We start from the raw sequence: 23954 nt of genomic DNA, 5'->3' as shown, positions 1-23954 counted from the left end.
AGTGGCTACCAAGTGGGTTGTGGGTGGGACGCAAAATTCCCCGCACTCAGCCCCTAGTTCGGGCTGGGCGTAGTTTGGAGTTGATACTTCCGTAATGGCGAGAGATCGCATTAAGTCCAGAGCCTCGTTTAGGAGCGAAGGCTGGACAGGAAACCGAGGACCTGCGGAGCTGGGCATGGTAAACGCCGCCTGAATGTGCTCAATGGACGCAGACCTCGAGAGTTTGGAGTTAGCATCCAAAGGTGAGTTTGGCTTTCCGACGACAGGAAGAGTCTTGTTTGATTTCAGGTCCGCGAATAACATGGCCGCCTCTCGGTCTCCGGCTGGGAACTCCGTAGCAGGAGAGAGCCCGGTGGGCTTCAAACTCCCATCTTCGGATGAGGTGGTCTGCTCTGGATCTAAGTCAGGGCAGGGATGACAGTTAATTCTTGAACGGAGCCTGATGGTGGATCCGGCAGGTTTCTCTCTTGTGGATGAAGAGCGGTCGGGGCCGAGAACCCTTTGAAGATCAAGTCTCCTCGGATATCAGCGACGTAATTCAGGCTTCCAAACCTGATCTGATGACCAGGGGCGTAGTTGTCGATCTGTTCAAGGTGGCCAATTGAATTGGCACGTAGGGCGAAGCCGCCAAACACAAAAAGCTGACCAGAGAGGAAAGTCTCCCCGGAGCAGCATCGTTATTGATGATCGAACGAGCCATCGAACCTTCTGCCAACGACACCATGGAACTCTCAATGAAAGCACCAATGTCGGTGTCAAAACCGGCCGATCTCGGGTAAGGGGTCTTGAACTGTGCGTCTGAGGATCGAAGGTAACAGGAGACAAAGGGGACACGATATTTACCCAGGTTCGGGCCCTCTTAATGGAGGTAAAGCCCTACTTCCTGCTTGATTGACTTTGATGAGTATATGGGTTACAAGAGTTGATCTACCTCGAGATCGTAATGGCTAAACCCTAGCTGTCTAGCCTGTATGAATTCCGATAGCCTCTACGGACTAAACCCTCTGGTTTATATACACACCGGAGGGGCCTAGGGTTGTACAGAGTCAGTTTACAGAGGAAGGAAACTACATATCCGGACACAAATCTTGCCATCCATGCATAGGAGAGTCCTATCTGGACACGGGGGAAGGTCTTCTGCCTTGTATCTTCACGTCCCATCAGTCCGGCCCACATCACACAGCCCGAACACCCGAGGACCCCCTAATCCAGGACTCCCTTTGTCTCCTGTCTGCATCTACTACTATTACTCCACACATCGACCGCTATCCAGCATGCATCTAGTGTATTAAGTTCATGGAGAAACGGAGTAATGCAATAAGAATGATGACATGATGTAGACAAGATCTATTCATGCAGGAATAGACCCCATCTTTTTACTCTTAATGGCAACGATACATGCGTGTCATGTCTCCTTCTGTCACTGAGAATAAGCACCACAAGATCAAATCCATAACAAAGCACCTCTTCCCATTGCAAGAAAAATCAATCTAGTTGGCCAAACCAAACCAAAGTTTCGGAGAACAAATACGAGGCTATAAAGATCATGCATATAAGAGTTCAAAGAAGACTCATAATATTCATAGATAGATCTGATCATAAACTCACAATTCATCGGATCCCAACAAACACACCGCTAAAAGTCATTACCTCAAATAGATCTCCAAGAACACCGAGGAGAAAATTGTATTGAATATCCAAAAGAGAGAAGAAGCCATCTAGCTACTGCCTACGGACCCGTAGGTCTGTGGTAAACTACTCACGAATCATCGGAGAAGCACCAATGAGGATGACGAACCCCTCCGTGATCGTTTCCCCCTCCGGCAAGGTGTCGGAATAGGGCTCTAGATTGGATCTCGTGGTTCTGGAACTTGCAGTGGCTGGAATTGTAGGGTTTTTGTAATATTTGGGTATTTATAGAGCTGAGAGGCAGTGGAAAAGATCATCGTGGGCCCCATAAGGCACCAGGGCGCGCCCTGGTGTCTTGTGAGCCCCACGGGCCTCCTCCGGTACACCTCCTGGGCTCCCTGGGTCTCTTCTAGGCAGAAAAAATTCTCCAAAAAAATTCGCTACATTTGGACTTCGTTTGATGGATATTCTGCGAAGTAAAAAATAAGCAAAAAACAGCAAATGGCACTGGGCACTATGTCAATAGGTTAGTCACCAAAAATGATATAAAATTGCTATAAGATGAATATAAAACATCCAAGATTAATAATATAACAACATGGAACAATTAAAAATTATAGATACGTTGGAGACGTATCAATATTCGGGATGCACCATCGTCCCACGAGGCCATGGCACGGCGTGCCCGCCGCGCAAGGCGCCGGGCACGGGAGGCGGCGGCGGACATCGGCGAGGCGGAGTCACATTCTCCGGCGCCCTGTATGGGGCATCAGTCCAGGTGACGCAACCGCATCGTGGTGGTTGTCGACGGCTCGTCCCCGGATGAATCCATCATCGATCTGACATCCACCGATACCGTTTGGGTTCCCGACTCCGAAGAGAAAGAGTAGGGCATGGGAGACGGCGGTGCCTTGAGTCCTGTGAGCAGGCTCGTGTCCCATGCCCTACTCTACCTTGCCGGTGACCGGACCAACATTCCGAGGAGCGCAACCTATCGCCGGACATGGCTAGGGCGGAGCCGGGCGAGCGGGGAGCGGCACCGGGCGAGCTCCGTTTAGATTAGGTTTCATGTTGCATGTAATAATATGGATTTGAGGTTTTTAATTTGAGGTATCTGGATGTGGAATGCATTTTTTGAGGCATGCCCGGTCACTGTTCACGGACGCGACCAGGCGCGTCCGCGGACGTTTGAGGGGTCGGATTTGCCAAGTCCGGCTGTAGATGCTCTAACACAGTCACCACATATAATCACTTTCCTAGTAGTGATTGCACATCAGGGTATTTTTAATATTAGTGGGTACGAACTACAATGAATAAATAGATCAAACTGATGAATTACTTAAGTTTCAATCATATTAACTTACTAGTACAGTTTCACAATATTAAGTTTCTATCTCCGTGCAACTTAACACAAAACTTTTTTGGTAAGTAAAGCTAGTGTCACCTTTTTATTTGTTGTTAGATCCGAGATGAGAATATTTGATACTAGGAAAATTGAATAATTCCAAGTGAGAGTTCTTCGAAAAGAACAAGTGGGTAGAAGAACAAACAGCTAGCAGCATAACCATCAATAGTGTGATTTAGCACGTAGCAAACAGATTCAAGAGGTCTAGCAACAAAACAATCTGAATAATCACATAATAAACAGATTCAAGAGGTCTAGCAACAAGAAACATCAATGTAGATGAAATATACAACAAGAACCAACTTTTTGAGCAAAAGCTCCAGATATACCTCTGCTCTTGTTGTTAATGCCGTTGATGTATTTCAATCGCTGAGAAAAGCAAAGGTTCTCTGCCTTTTCTTCTACACAATTTCTCGTCCAAGACAAGTGTTTTTGGAGGAGAATAGGGTAGTACAAGAATAGACAACAAGCAAGAAGAAAAGCACAATAAATTGTTTTTGCACAACGCTGATATTTCTCTACATTAGTCCCTCTTCATCCATTGTTATGATGTGCTACTTCTTGAGCTTGCGTTGTTTTTCCCTTAAAGAGGAAAGTGTGATGCAGCAAAGTAGAGATAAGTATTTCCCTCAGTTAGAGAACCAAGGTATCAATCCAGTAGGAGACAACGCACAAATCACCAATACCTGCACAAAAAATCAAACACTTGCACCCAACGCGATAAAGGGGTTGTCAATCCCTTCACGATCATTTGCAAAAGTGAGATCTGATAGAGATAGATAAAACTAAACAAAAGATAAAGTAAATATTTTAGGGGTTTTTGGTTTATAGATCGAAAAGTAAAAGTTTGCAAAATAGTAGACCAGAAACTTATATGATGGAAAATAGACCCGGGGGCCATAGGTTTCACTAGAGACTTCTCTCAAGATAGCAAATAATACGGTGGGTGAACAAATTACTGTCGAGCAATTGATAGAAATGCGCAAAGTTATGACGATATCTAAGGCAATGATTATGAAATATAGACATCACGTCCGTGTCAAGTAGACCGCCTCCTGCCTGCATCTACTACTATTACTCTACACATCGACCGGCCTTGCTACCCCTACTGTCACTGGGTGAGGACACCGCAAGATTGAACCCAAAGCTAAGCACTTCTCCCATTGCAAGAAAACCAATCTAGTTGGCCAAACTAAACCGATAGTTCGAAGAGAGTTACATAGATATCAAATCATGCATAAAAGAATTCAGAGAAGATTCAAATAATATTTCATAGATAAGCTGGTCATAAATCCATAATTCATCGGATCTCGACAAACACACAGCAAAAGAAGATTACATCGGATAGATCTCCAAGAACATCGAGGAGAACATGGTATTGAGAATCAAAGAGAGAGAAGAAGCCATCTAGCTACTAGCTATGGACTCGTAGGTCTGTGGTAAACTACTCGCGCTTCATCGGAAGGGCAATAGAGTTGATGTAGAAGCCCTCTGTGGTCGAATCCTCCTCCGGCAGGATGCCGGAAAAGGCCCCAAGATGGGATCTCACGAGAACAGAAGGTTGCGACGGTGGAAATGTGTTTTCGTGGATGCCTTTGGTGGTTTGGGAATATATGTGAATATATAGGGCCAGGGGTTAGGTCAGAGGAGTCCCGAGGAGGCGACAAGGCAGGGGGCGCGCCCTCCCCCTTGCCGCTGCCTCGCGGCTCTTCTGACTTGATCTCCAAGTCTCCGGGGTGTCTTCTGGTTCAAGAAAAATCATCGCGAAGATTTTATTCCGTTTGGTATTCATTTTCTGCGAAGCTCAAAAATAAGAAAAAAAAACAGAAACTGGCACTAGGCTCTATGTTAATAAGTTAGTCCAAAAAATAATATAAAATAGCATATTAATGCATATAAAACATCTAAAACAGATAATATAATAGCATGAAACAATCAAAAATTATAGATACGTTGAAGACGTAACAAAAAGATACTATATCGCTTCCCATTTACGAGTGCATTACACACATATAGAAGGCGCTATACGAGAGAAAACAGACAATATACACAATTAATTTGCCCTGCCACAAATCGACGGTCCACAATATGTGTCTTGCCGATCCCGCGTGCAACAAACCCCCTCGTGCTGAAGGAGGCCTGCAGAAGACCCGGTGCGAGAAGAAAGTCACTATAGTCAGTTTTCTTGGATGACGTTGAGGCATGATGAGTATTTTGATCTAGCCAACGAAGAATAATGTGGTGTCGACATTGTTATTTTCTTTTCTCTTGACTCACGAAGCCAAAAAAAAAGTCACATGTGTCGGCAATGCTACGTACGTGGCTTAAAAACAGATATTCAGCTAGGCACGTTGCCAGACTAGCAGTAGCAGTTTGTTTGCGTGGCACACGGGTGAGGGTCATCCACGGCCAGCACTAGATGCTTCTGTTCCATATGCATCGTCGTTATGAATATTAGCAGCATAGCATTGACAAAAATGTCATAGACGCTGCAAAGAGCCAAAGATCATGTGTGGACAATCCATCTCACGGCATCTAAAGTCAATCTGGAATTGGTAAACCGATGCCCAAATCAATTATTATTGTATCGTGGAAGAAACTTTGGATTTATGCATACCACTGCACTACAAGAGAACATTATAAGTAACAAAATTTATAAACAGGTTTGTGGACCACCTACCAACAACTATAATTCATATTTAAAATTGATATTACTTGGACGGAGGAGAGATGTAGATCCAGAAAGTCATACATGGCTTATCTAGTTGCTACTATTACATATGTACTTACCGTTCACCGATGCAGATGGGCACCAATCAATACTCTACTCTTGTTCACCCTAAAGAAAACAATACTCTTCCTCGCAAAAAAAAAAAACAATACTCTATTCATGTGAAACAAAACCTTTTTATTTCAAAACAAAACCCTTGTTATTTAAAAACACTCTAGTCTTATTTTGAAAACGTCTTACTCCACCCCAAGTCCCGTCATGCAGGGAGTGTGAAAGTAAGCAGAAGAGGATGAGATACCGCTGAATTGGCTTCTGGGTCTGTCCGGAGTGTAGACTAATCAGGCACAATACCGGACTTTCATCAATTTCCTTTGTGATTTCGGTCATCTACAACTAAACACAACATCAGGCTTTTCCGGCGAATCCAGCAAACTTGTGTACGTAGTACGGTAAAAGTCGATCCGTATAACTCATTTAGCAGTCAGCAGATGTGCACATTTGTATAATCGGAGAACTACAAGAGTACACGACGGCCGGCCGGGCGGCCAGCCAATGTGCTGGGCCGGTTGGTGAGGTGGTCATGTGAAACAAAACCTTTTTTCCATCCAATTTAAAAAAAAAGGAATCCTCTCACGATTCGCTCCCCTCCTCCCTCCGGTCTTCCTTCTCCCCCCTCCCCTACCGACCTCCAAACCAAGTCCCATTTCCCCATCTCAATCCCCCTCCCATAAATCCCCTAGCCTCGCCTCCCGAATCCCCTCTCGCCTCCGCCGCAGCGGCTGCAGAAGATCGGCCGATACACCGGACCGGGCTCCTCCTCCGTCCCCGTGCCGTTCCACCTTTTCCTGCGCATCTTTTGGAGCAAAGCTCGCGCCGGAAAGCCTTTTTCTCGCTGGAGGAGAAAGGTCGCGGGTTCAATCACAGGTGGAAAGCTCGTCGCTTTTGCTCCCCTGTCCGTCTTCTTTGGCTTCCGGGGGCTTTGGGGAAAGCGGAGGAGAGATCGCTCGCTGCTGGCCTCGGCCGCAAAAGGTTGGGATCTCCTCCCCGCGGAAGAGGAAGAATCTCTTTCAAGTTTTGGGTCGTCAGGTCGAGGAGCTCGATTTGGGGCCGGTGAGATGGCCGCTCCTCCTCCTTCACTCTTCCTCCTCTGCATCCACCAACGCCTCCATTTCTGGCGTCCAATTCCTCCACTTTTTGCAGCGAACTTCATATATCTAGCATATGTTTCCAGCGCTCTGATTGCTCGATTCCATGTTTATTTTCTTTTGTTTAGGCTTAGATGAATTGTAAATTCTTTTTCTCTTCCATTTCACAACATAGAAGTACGGGTTTTCTCTGAAGTTTCTGTAGATCTTGTACCTGCCACAGTAGCAAAGAGATGTTACTATGCAACTGCACTGCAGGTCATAAAGGATAAAAAGGTCAAACTTTGTTCCTCTGAGAAGAGTGGGTCAAAATTGTGGTGCCATGCCTGACGTGTGGCACGATTAGGTTTATACCAGTAAAATGGCGCCTTCTGTTAGCCTTTCGCCATCAGTGGGCTTTGTTTTTTCCATCCACCCATCGCCGTCAGAGAGTTGGCTGTCTGTGTAGCCAATTTCCCATCGTCTATCGTGCATTCAGTGCGCGACTAGAACCGCTAGCCCACTGACTCGAGACTATTCAAACCAGAATGGTATTAGTAACGAAGCTGTATTAGTAATCTCTAGTCCGCGATTCGTTAGTCTATACGCGCTGATTGCTTTTCCTAGTGGATGATTATTTTACAGCACCACTAGACGCTAATCTTCCTCCTATTTTGCTTTCCTTGTGTATATGCAGTGCCGGAAAGCTCATTCAGAAGACCTTGACCACTAGGAAATCGGGGAAGTTCTGGTTGTCATCGCAGAGTCTCCGGCAGATATGTCTTTCCGCAGCATAGTCCGCGATGTTAGAGAGAGCTTCGGAAGCTTATCAAGGCGGGGCTTTGACGTGAGGATTTCAGGCCTCCCTGGTCTTTCCGGCCATCATCACCGGGGGAAGTCTTTCGGGCCACCGGGTGAGCCGCATGGCGGAGCTGTGGTGGCTGATCAGAATGGCTGGGTTGGCCTTCCTCCTGAATTACTTCGTGATGTGATGAAAAGGCTGGAGGAAGGCGAGAGCACTTGGCCCTCGCGCAAAGATGTCGTAGCTTGTGCGGCGGTCTGCAGCGCGTGGAGAGAGATCTGTAAAGATATAGTTCAGAGCCCGGAGTTCTGTGGGAAACTCACTTTTCCGGTGTCGCTTAAACAGGTAAACATCCAACTGAATTTATCATGAATATTTGCAGCTGTCGTTCATGATGGGTAGCTTGTATTTTTTTCTCATGTTACAGCCTAAATAAAAAATTGAAACTGGGAAATGGTGGTCGCGTGAATCTTAAGAAATCGACATAATAGTAGTTGGTATGCTTACCTAGTAGTAATTTGTAGCAATTTTCTCGTAGGCAATTGAAAAGTAAGATATGCCTGCTTACAAAAGTTTGCCTACTGAAAAGTAGCAGATAGAGGCTTCTTAAGTGAGAAAGACATGCCTACCTACGTCGATGCCTACATAGTGCATATGAAAGGTTGCACCTGTCTGACTCTGATTTGATGTTTTATCTACAGCCAGGACCTCGAGATGGATTAATCCAGTGCTTCATTAGAAGGGACAAATCAACACTAACCTATTATCTCTACCTCTGCCTTAGCCCTGGTAAGCATATGTGCTGCTTCTCTCATTAATCTCATACAGAACAATTGCTGTGTGCATTGCTTAGCAACGTGGTAGTCAATGTTGCTGGATGCTGTGCTGATTATATGTTATGTGACATGTAGCTGTGCTTAGTGAGAACGGAAAGTTCCTGCTAGCAGCTAAGAGGAATCGACGAACAACATATACCGAATACGTAATTTCTGTGGATTCTAAAAACATCTCGCGGTCAAGCAACGGCTATGTTGGAAAAATGAGGTGAAGTACCTTCCTTCACAACGTTTTTCTTACTATCTAACCTTCAGTGATTTAGATCTGACATTGTATGTACACCAACAGGTCTAATTTCCTCGGCACGAAGTTCATCGTCTACGACACTCAGCCGCCATACAATGCCGGGAGCCTCGTCCCATGCCAGCGCGGCAGCCGCCGCATCTCTTCCAGGAGGGTGTCACCAAAGGTGCCCACCGGTAGCTACCCCATCGCCCAGGTGAATTACGAGCTCAACGTGCTGGGCACCAGGGGGCCGAGGCGTATGCAGTGCACGATGCACTCCATCCCGGCCTCTGCAGTCGACCCGGATGGCGTGGTGCCTGGGCAACCCCAGCAGCTGCTCCCCGGTCCGTTCGACGAGTCCTTCCGCAGCACGAACGCCTCCTCCAGGTTCTCCATGGCAGACTTCAGCAGCTCTCGCTTCTCAAGCTCCCGATTCTCAGATGTAAGTGGTGGGTTGCGGCGAGAGGAAGAAGATGGGGAGGCCAAGGAGAGGCCATTGGTTCTCCGCAACAAGGTGCCGAGATGGCATGAGCAGCTGCAGTGCTGGTGCCTCAACTTCCGAGGCAGGGTGACTGTGGCCTCCGTGAAGAACTTCCAGCTGACGGCAGCCGCGCCACAGGTGGCAGCTGCTGCATTGCCGCCGTCTGAACCTTCGCAGCCGCCCCAGCAGCAGCAGCTCCAGCCTTCAAGTTCATCGTCGTCTTCGACGTCCGATCACGAGAAAGTGATCCTGCAGTTTGGTAAGGTTACCAAGGACATGTTCACCATGGACTACCGGTACCCGCTCTCGGCGTTCCAGGCGTTCGCGATCTGCTTGACCAGCTTCGACACCAAACTGGCCTGTGAATGAATAGAGCAATGCAGTGGCACAAGTATTTATGTGTGATAAGTCCATCAAGATCCTTTTCTTTTTCTATTGCTGTTGTTGATTTACTTGTTTATTTCCCCGAGTGTCAAGAATGGCAAGAAATATAAAGATTTGGTCGTTGCTACGTTTTTCGTGCCTCCGAACTTTTCTGTACATTGTAACACACATGAAGTCATATGTAATAAATCATGCTGCAAACAGTCAATAGGGATTAAAATTCTGCATGTCAAACCAGCAACTGGGTTTCTGGGATCATCAGATGGCCGGTGGAAGGAGCATTTAGACAGGAGAAATAATTATACAGTTCAATGGTCTACACCTATGCAGATTATCTACAATTAACAATCCACAGTCGACTACCTTCAGATACTCTTCCTGGAATCTTGCTAAAAAAAAGAAAACTACAATCTCTTAAAACCTTCACAATAAAATGCATAACTGAGATGTTTACAGAAAGAGACCTATCACCAATCAATCAACATTCCCCAAATCCTACAAAAAGAAGGCAGCAGAGAGCATATGCCAAATTCATCCAAATTTCAAACATCCCGCGGCCCTCACTGACGATCAACTTGTTGGTTTGCGCCCTGAAAACTGTTTCTCACTGCAACGGCACGCTCATATACAATCAGCGGAGTTCATCGGGGAGCTGCCTCTGCTCAGGAGACGAGGGATGTGCAGCGTTGGTCACTGAATAGAAGTCCAGATCCCTAGTTTGATCGGAGCTCTCAGTAATTGTTCTGGTCATAACCGGGATCTCAGTGTCTGAATCACTTCTGCGATATCTTGCACCATTGCTTGCAGTGCCCAACTCTAAGTCACTCAGTTCATCTGACCGGCGCCGTGAGGTCTTCAGGATGTCAAGGCCCATCTCAAGGTCATCCTCCACTTTGGCTCGTGGACGGTGGGGCGTCTCATCTTCGGGCACACTGGAACGGCTGATTCGTGGCAGGGACGCAACATGTTCCTCTTGAACGATGGCTCGCAGGTTGATCCTAGAAGGCTTCCTTTTCGTGCACAGGACCTCGAAGCAATTGTGTATGCAACCACGGTCAAACGCATTGGGTTGGTTGCTGTACTTGTACTTGATATTCTCATATGTTGTCTTGAGAAAAAGGAAGTGAAAATTTAATCAAGTTTAATGAAGTTGTTATTTGAAATAAACATAAAGTTCTTATTATTTCTACTCCCTCCGTTCCTAAATATAAGTCTTTCTAGAGATTCTAATATGGACTACATACGGATGTATATAGACATAGTTTAGAGTGTATAGTCACTCATTTTGCTCCGTATGTAGTCTCTATTGGAATCTCTAGAAAGATTTGTATTTAGGAATGGAGGGAGTACAAGGATGTACTACCCAGCAATGCATAAAAAATATCTGCCATGGAAAAATCATCCAATGAGATTTCAAGTGATCACTACCTTTCAGATTAGCCAGTGTAAGCACTATATCTTATCCTTATTTGAGAGTAGATAGCTCACTAATGAACATAGGAACTTTCTACATTGTATCTCAAGGCAGTCCGTGTACCAATGTTTTCATGTGAGGTATGCCTTAACATTGACTTCATAGGTTTAGGGGACTAACCTTATTTGTTGCAATGAGGTAAGAGTGGAATCCGGTGAGACCACCAACAAACCAGAAACAAATGAAACAGTATCCCATGACTGCCACTGATGCTGGAGAGGCTTTAATTGCCTCCACCACTGAACGGTGATCCTTCATGAGTAGACTGATGTACAATGCAGACATTGTAAATACATAGAAACACAGGATTGCTGCCGAACAAACAAACCAGAAGAAGTAGCGGTAATTGCGCTGCAAAGGTGAACATAAATGCAGATAAGCTGAGATTGTTTTGACAGTAAGGGCTGTCAGGTAGTCAATGGTTAAATAACTAGTTTGATTCTTTGAAGGATAAATAAATCAGCACAACAAACCTGTCCAATACATTGACCAACCCAAGGGCAGTGGTGATCAAATCGCTCGACACAATTATCACATTTGGAACAGTGGGAGCAACGAGGAGGCCGATATAGCATGCAAGTTTCACAATATTTTACTCTCACGGGCACACCATTGATCATGATCTCTTTTATCCGAGGGAACTGGAGAGTATGAGGAGCTGAAGAATCATGAGAAAACTCCTCCACAGGTGGATTTGAATTCCTTGGTACAATACCTGGATCTTGAGATGAGGTCAAGAAGAGCAGTAACAGTACCTAACAATCAGATTTTGCAGAGAGGATACTATAATTTGGCAGTTGTTTATAAAGTAGCATGAAGTAAAATTCACAAAATAACTTCTACTGGAGAGAACATAACTCATGGAGAACGGTACCGTAAACAGATAAATTAGTTTGCAAGAGCAGAATATAGATAAAACTACTAGTGAATAGACCAAACCAACAACAAAATTGAATCGTGGGTTTTCCAACTCAGGAAATAAATATAGAACCATGCATGAAACATGTCTAGGTGAAAAAGGAAGATCAAAAGATCACAAAATGCTTTGACCAGTAGAGCCAAGTACAGTGTTTTATTGGCTGATGAGAGAAATTACAGTTTCACATATATTATGCAGTTACAAACAAAATTCAATTGATGTATCATCTATGCCAAGGTTGATCTACACTACTTCGTAACTACACGAAAAGGTATCATCCAAGGTTCCCTTGATAAGAGAAACTAGGTTCTTAGCATGTTCGCAACTATATCCGCATCACAAAGTCTTAAACGCAATCATGGACAGAAGATAGCGATGGCTTAGTGCACTTTAACCATTCACTGCTGCTGTATGATCATAATGGTCTCGAACTAACTGCTAGCCACAAAACTACACCTTGCCAAACATGCTGACATGCAAGTGTGCTTAACTTTTATCAATTAGTACATGATATCTTGCATCTTGCAAATTACTTTTACGTTGAAGCTCTCAGAAAATACGTCGCCATTCAGGACTTTTCTCCAACTGAACGAAGCAAACACATGAACTGTGGTGAACACAAATCCTACCATCCTATCCAAAACCCTCAGCATAACTGTGTAGTAGATAGGCGAAGAATGCTTACTCACATGAATTGTCAGGGCTACGGTAACAACCAGAATTGCATACCCTGCGTTATATGCAGGAAAGATGTGTATGAGGTTTTTGCCCACAAAGATGCAGAAGACAACAACAGGGGCCACGATCAGCGAGAAAGATAGTAGAGTAGCCTTGGCATCTGGTCCAAAGATCAATCTCCCACCACACCAGATTATCTGAAGAAAATGAGAGACGTCACTGAAACATTCGATAGCTTCACGCTACAAAATAATACAACAAGCAACATCATGAGCAGAGTGAAGATGTCAAAAAAATAAATTCATCTCGTACAAGCCCCCTCCCCCTTTGCCCCTCTAAATTGCCCTTCCCTTCCTTTAAACCCTTGAACTGATGGAGTATGTTTGCAAGCCCTGTGCATGATTTTCTAAGCAACCTGAGCCCTGGTTGGATTAGCAGCAACAGGGTCTGCACAAAGACAAGAACCTGGACCTCCCTCCCAATTGGATTACCTTATTGGGGAGAGGACCGGTCGCCATTCACTACGGCGCCCAAGCTCCAAACCGATCCACAATAGTTTATTCATCCGTCTCGTCAGCAGTGTATGTAGTTTAATATACAAATCACCCGCAAATCAATCGAGTAACCAGCTAACCAGATAAAGATACGGGCCTTATCCAGGAGCAGTTACCCCGTTCCCACTTCTTCCTCGCCAGGTAAGGTCAGACAGAAAGAAGACAATCGATCCAGAGCACACGGATTTTCTGAATCCAAGAAAGAAGAAGGGGGGAGGAGGGAGACGATGATAAAGGGAGTTAATCTAATCTCACGTACGTTGTTGCCTCTCCAGACTTGGTAGACCCGCAGCTGCTTGGCCATGGCCGCGCCGCCCGCCGCCGCCGCCGCCAACCCGGCGCAAGAAGGGAAGAAATGGAATCCACCAGTCGCAGTCGCAGCCGCAACCAGCCCTTGTACTCCTCCGACCTCTCCCTCTCTCCACTGGGAAGAACTCTTCTTATCCCTCTCCACCTCTCCCTCTCTCGTAGATTTCGTCTAGAGAGGGTGAGGGGACAGGGCCACGGCCAGGGGGGCACGGGAGCGAGATGCCATCAATCGCCGCTGGCGCTGGGTCTTCTTCCTCGGTGTGACAGGGATGAGATGAGATATCTGGCTGGCAAAACTAAAAGATTTGATCTTTGGATGGGCTATGCCTGTGGGTCTAGACTCTAGACGAGGGGAGGAGGCAACGTCGTTACGCCGGAGTACCAAAGAATCTGTTCTTTGTTCCCTGGGACACTTTTCTCTCTTCTGTCTCTCTCTTTTTCTTTCTCTTTCTGATAATAATATACATACAGTATAATAAATGCCATATTATTTTCTTCTGTTCATAATACTGAATGGTATTATTAATGTCTAAATATTCGTTCGATCGATCATCCGGTCCTGGAGTAAAATGGCAATTTATCAGGCCCCTAAAAATAGCAGTTTCTGCAAATTGATGGTACTATTGCAGTGGGGATCCAGCATAGCATAAGGATCACATTTTAGATCCCTTGATTAAGATCCATGTGTCAACAACTATATTCATGAGGATATCTCTCTTGATTAGGATCCGTGTTTCAATTATTCATGACTCACATCCTGAATATGGATGAAATTCTATGTGTCTGATTTTTTTTCCCAGTTTGTTAGGAAGGGCAGGTCTGACGTACGTAGTTGTGAAGTACTCCTCACTTGTGCCAAAGAGGTAGTGTAAAAAAACGCTTTTATATTTATTATGAGACGGAGGAAGTAATTATTCTGAAATTTATTAGTTATATTGGAAACGTCAAGCGGCGAGAAGTTTTGTCTATCTGGCAAAATGCTTATTCACCTCCACAGTTTACACTGCCTTTAGAAAAATTTCCACGCGTGGATCATACACGATCCTCGACGCTGGAAAGAATATCGGCAAAAGGTAACTTATTTAAATCAAAACTTCAACAACACGTTCACGATGCCACTAAAAGTTATTCTTACTACCTGGGAGGGAATATATGCTCTCAATTTGATGCTATTCTCTCCCTGCCTAGCTACCGATTGAGAATAATCTGGCATGTGCGTGAAGCTCGTCTCAGAACCAGATGATCAATGACCAGCGGAAAACCGGGATTTCTCGGAGGGAAAAGTGGGCATTGTTCTTGCGTGGGTGAAAAACAGGCGAAATTAATCAATCCCATGTGATGCGATGTGTAAATAGTTGGCACTGCTCACTGCATGATGCTGTCTGCTTGATTGGATGCTGTTCTGGATTTGGACCAGCGATTTCACCTGTCACTCACTCAGTCAGTCGGATCATGGGTCCTCCTCTCTTTCTTCCCCGGCACTCATTCAGATCCATATGAATGTACTGCCTCCGTCTCAAAATATAGAACGTCTTTGTAGGCTAAGTTTATCTAGCCTACAAACTGGAGGTAGTTTTTTTTTTTGGAATCTCTTATCTTTTTGTTGAGTTTTTTCATTTATTTCTAATCATCCTTTTGTTGAGTTATTAAGAGTTTTTCAGCCAATTCTCCTAGCTGGGATGTACTCCCTCCGTTCCTAAATATAAGTCTTTTAAGACATTTCAAATAGACTACAATATACGAATGTATGTAGACATATTTTAAAATGTAGATTCATTCAATTTGCTCCGTATATAGTCATTTGTTGCAATCTCTAGAAAGACTTATATTTGGAAACGGAGGGAGTAGTAATTTGATTTCTCAGCGAAAGCATATACTCCCTCCGTTCCCAAATATAAGTCTTTCTAAAGATTTCACCAAGTGACTACATACGGAGCAAAATGAGTGAATCTACGCTCTAAAATATGTTCCCAAATATAAGTCTTTCTAAAGATTTCACCAAGTGACTACATACGGAGCAAAATGAGTGAATCTACGCTCTAAAATATGTCTACATACATCAATATGTTGTATTCCATTTGAAATGTCTAAAAAGACTTATATTTAGGAACGGAGGGAGTAAAAATTAACTGGCCATGTGGAGATATATCAGAACTCTGATCGAGACAGGATCTGCCCTGGATAACAAAAATGAAACATTTGATTTACAACTCACTGATCGGGTGGAACTTCTCTGCCAGCTAAGGGATGATTTACAGCTCGAGCAATCTCGTGACCAACAAATGAAACTGAAGTAGAAAACTTCTGCTCAGGATGGCAGAAGCACCACAAGTGCCACACCTAACTGAAGCAGAGCGCCCTTACGAGAGGAAGAGCAGAGCCAGGGACGTCAGTCCGAGGAAGCAGCTCCACTGGAAGGCCGGAAGCCGAGCCACCGCCGCACTGGGATCGCCGCCTGGGCTCGTACCCTTGGCCGGCGCCCTGGGCGGCGACGGCGGTGGGGGCGGAGGTATCACGCAGGTTCCGAATGTCGAGTTGGCCTGCAGCTCAGTCAGAGGTCACAACATCAGCATGCAGTTGCAAGAAACAGAACATTATCTTTAAAGAAGTTGTTGCAAAAGGAGATCAACGTTATCCAAAAAGTAGGTGGTAGAAAACATAACAAGACCGAACACTGTGAGACTGATGCGTCCTTACCTTGCAGTAAGCAATGTTGTCACAGCCACATACTAGATGGCCATTAGCCACATCGGTGGCCAAGGGAGCGCCTCCGCCGTCGCTCCTCTGCGTGATTCAAATAATAAGAAACCGATCTGATCGACGACTAAATAAGCTTCATTTAGATAGGATCTTTAGCATGTTGGCATACCATGTAGTAATCAACGGCGATGTAGTTGGGCCACCGATTGCCCGACAGATCATGGCAGGTCTTTAGCATGCTAACAAGTGGTGCTGAATTGTTCCCGCAAACCCCGGTGGGGTTCGGGTCCGTCGTGAAGAAGTTCATCAGAACAAGCGACTGGCTCTTGGAATCCATGGCAGGGGACTCTCCGCGATTTGGGCACTTGCCCTCCACCATACCCTCATTGCCATCTACACAGATAAAGCTAAACCATATCAACAAAGAATGTCTTGAAGACTAAATTAAAAAACTTACATTCTGATTTTATTTTCTTCTTATGTTGGAATCCTACATTGGCTTTCTACGACGTAGTTCCACTCGAACGGAATCCCCTCGCTTGCTTCTTTTGCTTTCTTTGATGCGAAGACAAGCAGACGCTCATTCTGGCTGATCATGTCCTTGAGCAAAGGCCAGTTGCCACCGCTCTTGGGCATTTTTGCCACCGGGAACCAATACTTCATCAGGCCGGAAGCATTGAATACTTTTGGCAGGGAACCTGCAACAGTGTAGTCTTCCAGGAAAACCGTGATTACTGCTGAAGGGTTTGCTTCAAGGAATGTCTGGATTTCTTTAAAGACATTGATGGCAGGTTGCTGAACAGACCCAATTTAAGATTAGATATACACTAACAAGATGCTCTGACGACAGCATGGAAAGTATTCAACTGATAATGAGATAATCTTACAAATGCTGTAATATTGTAGCATTTCCCACCAAATGAGTGGCACAGCCAGACATCATTGTTGAAATCGTAAGTGTCAAGCATCAAGCCCCTAACACCATTCTGCCCATAATCAGACAAAGATTCACATGGTTAATATTTTCAAATTAGCATCTGACGGTCCGCAATTCAGAGTATGAATGAACCACAACAGGATACAGCTTGGTGGTGTGCAGACGAAACGGTAACTGAAAATTAGACAGTTATCTGTATAATCAGTAACTACCCCAGTAGAATGTAGTTTGAAACCAATGGCATTTTGCAGAAGCAAATTTAAAATATCTGCACACCAACAGAAAATAGAGTAGCAGCCTGCTAAATTGTGTTGGGTTGGCTTATTCTTTGCTTCTTTAGTTTTCTTTCTTTCAGTAAAAAAATAACTTCGGAAGTGTATATGAGACATAGGGCAAGCAGAATACTTCAGGAACACTGGCTTGTTTCATAACTGCAACGCAATGTTAGCCTACTTGTGAAGCTTGACCAGAAATAATTACTCAAAAAACGTGCTCCAAGTCTCCAACACGAACGCTGTATTGTAAGATTCTTTTTATATGAAAAGGTTCTACTTTCAGAACAGTGATTTAAAAAAAAAAGAGAGGACGGGACGGGCATGATAAGCTAAGTGAGTGTGGCCCTTCCCTTTCCTTAAGACCAAAGCAATCGACACCTTCACAGCATAATACCAAGAACTAGACATGATTACAACAAGGCTTGTTTCGCAATCAGAGACTTCAAGAATCCTTCTTTTATTTTCTCAATGCATTGAGCCCCAAACCACCTAAAGAGGCAAAAGAAAATAAACGAATGAACCAAGTCTAAATCGCAACAAGTCATCCTCATGGCGGAAAGGGGAAACACCAGTGTCGTTGAGGGTTTACGCACATTTATTCTACTACTTATGAAAAACACTTTTTTTTGTTAAAAATGGAAGTGTAACAAAGTTAGTTCTGATGATTATGCTTTTAGCATCTTCGTGACAAATCACTCAATAAGCCTAGCCAGCCACCGCATGAGTTTACTAAATTTGGGTACCGAGGCCAGTGGCCATACTTACAAGAACCTCTGAGGTGGCAACTAGACCAACCAAAGGCAAGTATGGAACATCTTCAGATTTGAGGTGGTGCCATCAGTTGTACCTAAATACTAGTGGTTGGCATCTGTGCTTACATATTTAAACAAATCTGGCAACAAGGGTACATTATTCATAGTAGCATAATCCACGGTGTGATGGGGCAGCACTACACATGGTGGTACGCAAAGAAAACTAAAAAACTATTTATACCTGATACTCCTTTTTTCCATGCTCTATGTGAAACAAAAAAAGATTCATTTTATACACATGTATACTTGAAATTAATTAGCGCGTATTCGTCTTAGACATCCATTCGTCTTTCCAGGCTCTAGGATGATACGAGCCTTTGGGCAAGGGGCAGACATCCGAGTCTTTATGGAAAAGGAAAACAGATGCCCATACCTGGATTGAATTCAAACGAAAGCAAGGGGAAAGAGGACAGAAAATAGTGGAGCAGTAGTAGAGCATGTGTCAAGTGTAAAAAGAAGGCGTTCTTATGTGTGCTGCGCAGCAAGCTTTTGTGAATTTCGCTGATATATATTCCTCCGAAAGGGAAAAGGTTGGGCAGGTAGGACAGTGAGACCTTGTGCCCTGCTCTGAGTTTTGGACTAAAGAGACCCTACTTTGTCTGATCAAAGGGGAGGGGCAGGTGGAAACTTAAGGAGGAAGGCACATTACATTACCCATCACCAGTAGAGAAATGAAATGGTTAGATTGACATAGCAAGATGCATAATTAAAGCCTCGGTACATAAGTGCAAGACTGAATTCAGTACTGTAGTACAGTAGTTAATTTTAGAAGGTGGTGGCAAATTTAGTTGGATCAGTGAACAAGGGTAATCTTTAGGGCATTTTGGCATAGCTATGTATTGGATTTCCAAAGAAATAGTATTTCCAAAGAGTAATATGCACTGAGAATAGTAATAGCATTTTCAGTGCTGATTAGTTAATTTTATTGGGAGCAGGAGTAGGCATTGACCGAGCAAGTAAAAAGATGAGATAGAAAATGGCGTTGCGGTGAGATTTGGTAATGGTAGGTGGTGGCAGGCACGAGCACATGGACATGGACATGGACATGGGGCGACTCCACGGAGACACAGGCTGCCATGGGCGAGTTCCCCGTCGACCCCTTGGTATTGGGGCGGAGGGAGAAACTGGGAATGCTAACAGAGTAGTAGGGGGCGGTTGGGCGGTGGTAAGAGTTGTTGTTACCTTGAGCTGCGCGGTGACGGAGTCCTCCTGGTTGGTGGGGGCGATGATGGCGGCGCCGGTGGCGGAGGGGGCGCCGGCGAGGGCGAAGGAGTTGTGCGTGGTGAGCCAGGAGTAGTTGTTGAAGGGGAGGCCGGTGCCCTGCGATGAAACCAATCCGAAATGAAGCAGCGGCGGTTCTTCTCTGAATGGACGAAGGAACGAAGGGAAATGAGCCGCCATTGCGAGCAGGAGGGGGGGCGGCTTACGTGCGTGAGGGGGTCGACGGGGGTGGCGCGCGCGCAGACGCCGGCCCCGCCGTCGCCGCAGGCGGCGCAGTGCAGCCCCGAGCCGCAGCCTGCGCCGGCGGAGCACTCGTCGCCCACCCTGGCGTTGGCGGAGGCGACGGAGAGGAGGAGGAGGAGGGCGACGGCGAGCGGGCGGAGGCCGGCGGCGGGCATGGCGTCGCCGCGGTGGGCGGTGGCAGCCGTGCGGGAGCGAGGCAGGAAAGCTCGGTGGGTGTTGTTGGGAATGGGACGTTTCGGTGCCAATCAGTCTCTGGGGCCTTATGTGTACCGCGACGTGGCTATGGCTGAAAGATGGATCAATCAAAAACAACGGAGGCGATTAGCCAGCGTGGTGATAGACGCAGCGTCTGGAAATAATCAACCGTTCAACACGTCTCCCTGCGTGGTGACGTACCGCGTCTGTGTGTCTGCCTGCCTCCCAGCCCACGAACGCGTCTTCCAGTTTGACATGGTAACCTTCATCCCCGCCCACGATCTCTCCTCTCCCCCCGAGAAACCTTCTCTCAGTTTTCAAGGGAAACCGTTTTCGCTTCGTTATTCCGCACGTTCCTTCCATCTGTCTATCCGAAGAAGATTCAGTCTGGCATGGCAAGTTGGCAACCTTCGCTGCGCTAACAAGCGACCGACTCTTCTCGTACAAACCAGGTGGTTGGAACGGACATGGCAACTTGGTTTCTTCGCTACTCCCTCCGTAAACAAAACAAATATAAGAGCGTTTATAGATAACTAAAGTAGCAATTTAAATACTCTTATAGTATTAGTTTATTTACGGAGGGATTACTATATAATTTCCTTCCAAGGTACAACTCGAATTTTGTCAATGTGATACAAAGTCAAGCTGTGTAATCCAGATTGGGGCGGCGAAACCCAGACCAGACCTACCGCGCGCCTTGTCTACTACTAGGACCAATTCTAGAGCAGACCAGGCACAGCACACGCCAGCCAGATCAACTCCATAATCCAATCTAGATGAGTCACATATACGTACTGCACCAGGGTTCAGGACTTCATGCAGGACAACAGAGCAAAAGGTACCGTTAATTAGACTACACCGCTTGCTCACAAACTTCTTTACACACCCAGCCCACACCAGTAGCGGTTCACATTTGCATAATTACAGTGCTGTAAATTCTCAGAAGCACTATGCATGTACTGTATTTTATATACTTTTTCATATATAAACCCTATGTATTTTAGTATATACTTTTGGGGCTATTCTTTCCACCCTTTCCAGTGGCTTCTTCCCTTTGATCTTTCCACAAACCCTATGTACACACAAGCTTCAGATGGGCTTCCACACGCTGAGCACTTCCTGGAACATCTCCAGGGTGAGCTCGCGGTCCGCGTGGTGGAAGAACCCGCTGATCTCGTCCCGAACGTCGTAGATCTTCCCGAACACGAACAGGTACGCAAGGCACCCCTTCTTGAGCCGCTCCAGCTGGTACAGCCACGCCACGTGGAGCCGCTCCAGCACGTTGCCCGAGCTGATGTCCTCCAGCAGGCTCTCCTCGCAGCACGCCTTCACCTCGCCCAGCCCGTACTTGTTGGCCGCCGCCAGCAGCGCCAGCCGGTGCTTCCAGAACTGCTCCTGCCGGATCGTCCCGTACACGAACCCCAGCAGCGCCGAGCACGACTCCACGCACATGTCGCCGATGTCGATCGTGGAGGATTCCTTCTCCTTGAGGTCGTGGATGAACATGCTCTCGAACACGGGCGAGCAGGCCGCCAGCACCGACTTGTGCGCCTTCAGCACGCCGTCCGTTGTGTTGATGGTCACATCCGTGTGGATGGACTCCGTGAGCATGCGAGAGAGGCAGCCCAGCGTGCTCTTGCTGGCCACGCCCTGCACCATGCCTTCGTTCGGCCAGATCGACGATGACGATTCAGTACCCTGTCAGCGCATTAATTAAAACTGGATCACATTTTAGAAAATCCTGACAGAGGTAACTACTTACACATGCCTATAAAATATATACTCCCTCCGTCCCCAAATACATGGCATATAAACCTACTCTCAATACTGAGTAAGTTTATATGCCATGTATTTGGGGAGTAAGTTTATATGCCATGTATTTGGGGACGGAGGGAGTATATCCTATAAAGAAGAAGGAACCATTTGAAGCTGATTCGAGGGGGAAAGGAGAGAGGACACTTGCATTGTTCGTGGCTATCTTCAGGTCCAAGAACTCAACGTCAATTGTAAAACGCCCATGGGACATCACATCAACTTGCCACACAAAATCATCGCTGCTTCGGAGAAGCTGCTCGAAAACTATCACAAAGCGATAAAAGTTATTAAGTTTAGTGAGCCTGATACCATCATATCAGTGGTCATCACAGAGACAATATGACTAGGGAATTAAACAAGAAATGTATGATAGACATATCGGTCAGAAGCCGTGTGTGGCATGGCGTGCATGCGCGGGTCACTCGCGGCAGTGCCGTGCACAAGAGGGGTGATAGCCACGGCTGGCTCGACATGCCCATGCTCGCCGGCGGCTGTCGGTGGCTGTGACAAGGTAGACATGGCGCACGCCAACTGTTCGAAGAAATGTCCAGTAGAGATGGGGGGAAGAAGGTAAACTGGCAAAATTAGAATGCCACATGTGCGCTTCGGTCAAAATCCATTCAACGTCATGAGCAAAACCGCTTTGATTGGGGACAGGGACGAAATTTGGCCGGTTTTGAAAGTTCAAGATGCAGAAGGTCTGGTTTAGGAATTGAGGGACGAAAACCAGACAAGTCGATTAACTGAGGGACCAGAAGGGGACTTTTCTCTTTATTATATCTACGTCTTTGCCTCCAAATGGTAGTAGTAATTTAGCTGGTATGTGGGCAAAGTTCTCAGTTCACGGTTGGCATCAAGATGATCAGGTCATGCGTTCACATTGGAGCTTGAAAGCTGCGCACCGAGCAGGCACTCACTGTATTAGCCTAATAGTTGGTGATCTTTGGAATTTCCTATGCAACCACACAGACAACTACTACTCCCTCCGTAACTAAAACCACGATAAGAATTATGGAACGAAAGGAGTGGTAAATAAGATGCAATAACCACATGGATGTGCTAGAAATGCACCAAAGCCTTATCATTTACCGATTGGAGATGTGTAGCCTCCGTTCCATAATTCTTGTCGTGGTTTTAGTTCAAATTTTGAACTCGAATAATGGAACGAAAGGAGTAGTAAATAAAATGCAATAACCACATGGATGTGCTAGAAATGCACAAAGCTTTATCATTTACCAATTGGAGATGTGTAGCAGAGCACTTGAAGAAGCAAACCTGGGGAGACGCTGGAGCGGCGCGGCGGGCCAACCCAGGAGACGCGGAGCACGAAGCGGGCGAGCGGCGGCTGCTCCTTGGCCAGCCGGCCGGGCTCCGGAAAGAGGCGCACGTACACCGACCTGCTCTTCTCCACCGACAGGTACCTGTTGTGGGGATTCATGACATCAGCCGGCGACCAGCCTCGGGAAAACGACATCAAATCCCGCCGTGTTTCGATCGAATTTCACGAGTTTACTGGATTTAGGGGCGTGGAAGATTGGGGAACGGTGGTAATTTGGGAGTGGTAGGAAGGAGTGGTACCAGTTCCAGATGCCGAGCTTGAAAGGGTCGGAGCGACGGTAGGAGCAGGGGCCGAAGGTATCGATGCGCCACTGGGCGAGGCGGGAGATGGTCTCCACGCGGGAGTCCGGCCCGCTCGGGCTGCCTCCGCCGCCGCTCATGATGGCCCCGTCGCCGGAGATGGGGGCGCGGGTGCGGTGTCGCGTGAGTGGCCGAGGGTTTCAGTGTTGACGACCGACCTGCTTTGCTTTCGAGTGATTACTGCATTTTTCCTTTTCTTTTAAATAAGACGGGATTATTAGAAATAATCAGTAAATTGTTCGTGAGGATCATTACAATTCCATTTGAAGGCTCCTCGAACCAATTCAAGGTAGAAGAAAATCTAGCTATTCGAGCGAGTTCATGAGCTACTTTATTTGCCTTTCTATTACAATGTTCGAATCTAATCGTAATAAAATCACATGCATAGTAAAAACAATCATCCAAAATTGCCGCCGCCGCACCCGCCGACTCTGTCCTCCTTCCTGCATGGTGTCAATCATTTTCAAGTTGTCTGAATTAATAATAAGGTGATTACAGCCCGCCCTTTGCGTCAGTGTTAGGCCAAATTTGGGAGCTAAGGCTTCCGCCGTCACAACATCCGCACA

At 46.1% G+C, this 23954-nt stretch overlaps 4 protein-coding genes across 7 annotated transcripts; 1 reads left to right on the top strand and 3 right to left on the bottom strand.

Annotated features, from left to right (window-relative positions):
* The first annotated feature begins 6267 nt into the window (after positions 1-6267).
* LOC109763585 (tubby-like F-box protein 12) lies at positions 6268-9838 on the top strand. 4 transcript variants are annotated; one of them, XM_020322434.4, is made up of 5 exons: positions 6268-6875; positions 7587-8036; positions 8393-8480; positions 8603-8735; positions 8817-9838. In XM_020322434.4, the coding sequence occupies exons 2-5, from the start codon at positions 7668-7670 to the stop codon at positions 9601-9603; spliced, it is 1377 nt and encodes a 458-aa protein (XP_020178023.1). In that variant the 5' UTR covers positions 6268-6875; positions 7587-7667; the 3' UTR covers positions 9604-9838. The 4 variants fall into 4 exon arrangements, with proteins under 4 accessions (XP_020178023.1, XP_020178025.1, XP_020178024.1 ...); XM_020322436.4 differs by having other exon boundaries at positions 6395-6689; XM_020322435.4 differs by having other exon boundaries at positions 6446-6794.
* A 61-nt stretch (positions 9839-9899) lies between these two features.
* Positions 9900-13985, bottom strand: LOC109763587 (protein S-acyltransferase 8). Its single transcript, XM_020322438.4, has 5 exons — positions 13503-13985; positions 12701-12886; positions 11566-11847; positions 11213-11443; positions 9900-10726 (listed from the first exon to the last, which is right to left on the bottom strand). Exons 1-5 carry the CDS (start codon positions 13545-13547, stop codon positions 10250-10252), a joined length of 1221 nt encoding a protein of 406 aa, XP_020178027.1. The 5' UTR covers positions 13548-13985; the 3' UTR covers positions 9900-10249.
* A 1686-nt stretch (positions 13986-15671) lies between these two features.
* On the bottom strand, positions 15672-20109 carry LOC109763583 (PI-PLC X domain-containing protein At5g67130). The gene is made up of 7 exons (XM_020322432.4): positions 19704-20109; positions 19459-19596; positions 17140-17238; positions 16747-17047; positions 16422-16645; positions 16250-16336; positions 15672-16092 (listed from the first exon to the last, which is right to left on the bottom strand). The coding sequence occupies exons 1-7, from the start codon at positions 19893-19895 to the stop codon at positions 15913-15915; spliced, it is 1221 nt and encodes a 406-aa protein (XP_020178021.1). The 5' UTR covers positions 19896-20109; the 3' UTR covers positions 15672-15912.
* Positions 20110-20764: 655 nt separating this feature from the next.
* Positions 20765-23585, bottom strand: LOC109763584 (BTB/POZ domain-containing protein At1g21780). The gene is made up of 4 exons (XM_020322433.4): positions 23329-23585; positions 23026-23171; positions 21899-22014; positions 20765-21633 (listed from the first exon to the last, which is right to left on the bottom strand). Exons 1-4 carry the CDS (start codon positions 23466-23468, stop codon positions 21025-21027), a joined length of 1011 nt encoding a protein of 336 aa, XP_020178022.1. The 5' UTR covers positions 23469-23585; the 3' UTR covers positions 20765-21024.
* Between the last annotated feature and the right edge of the window lie 369 nt (positions 23586-23954).

This window comes from Aegilops tauschii, chromosome 7 (assembly GCF_002575655.3).
Source record: "Aegilops tauschii subsp. strangulata cultivar AL8/78 chromosome 7, Aet v6.0, whole genome shotgun sequence".
Lineage (NCBI taxonomy): Eukaryota > Viridiplantae > Streptophyta > Magnoliopsida > Poales > Poaceae > Aegilops > Aegilops tauschii.
The sequence above is the reverse complement of the archived record's forward strand: the minus strand, read 5'-3'. Positions and strand labels throughout refer to the sequence as shown.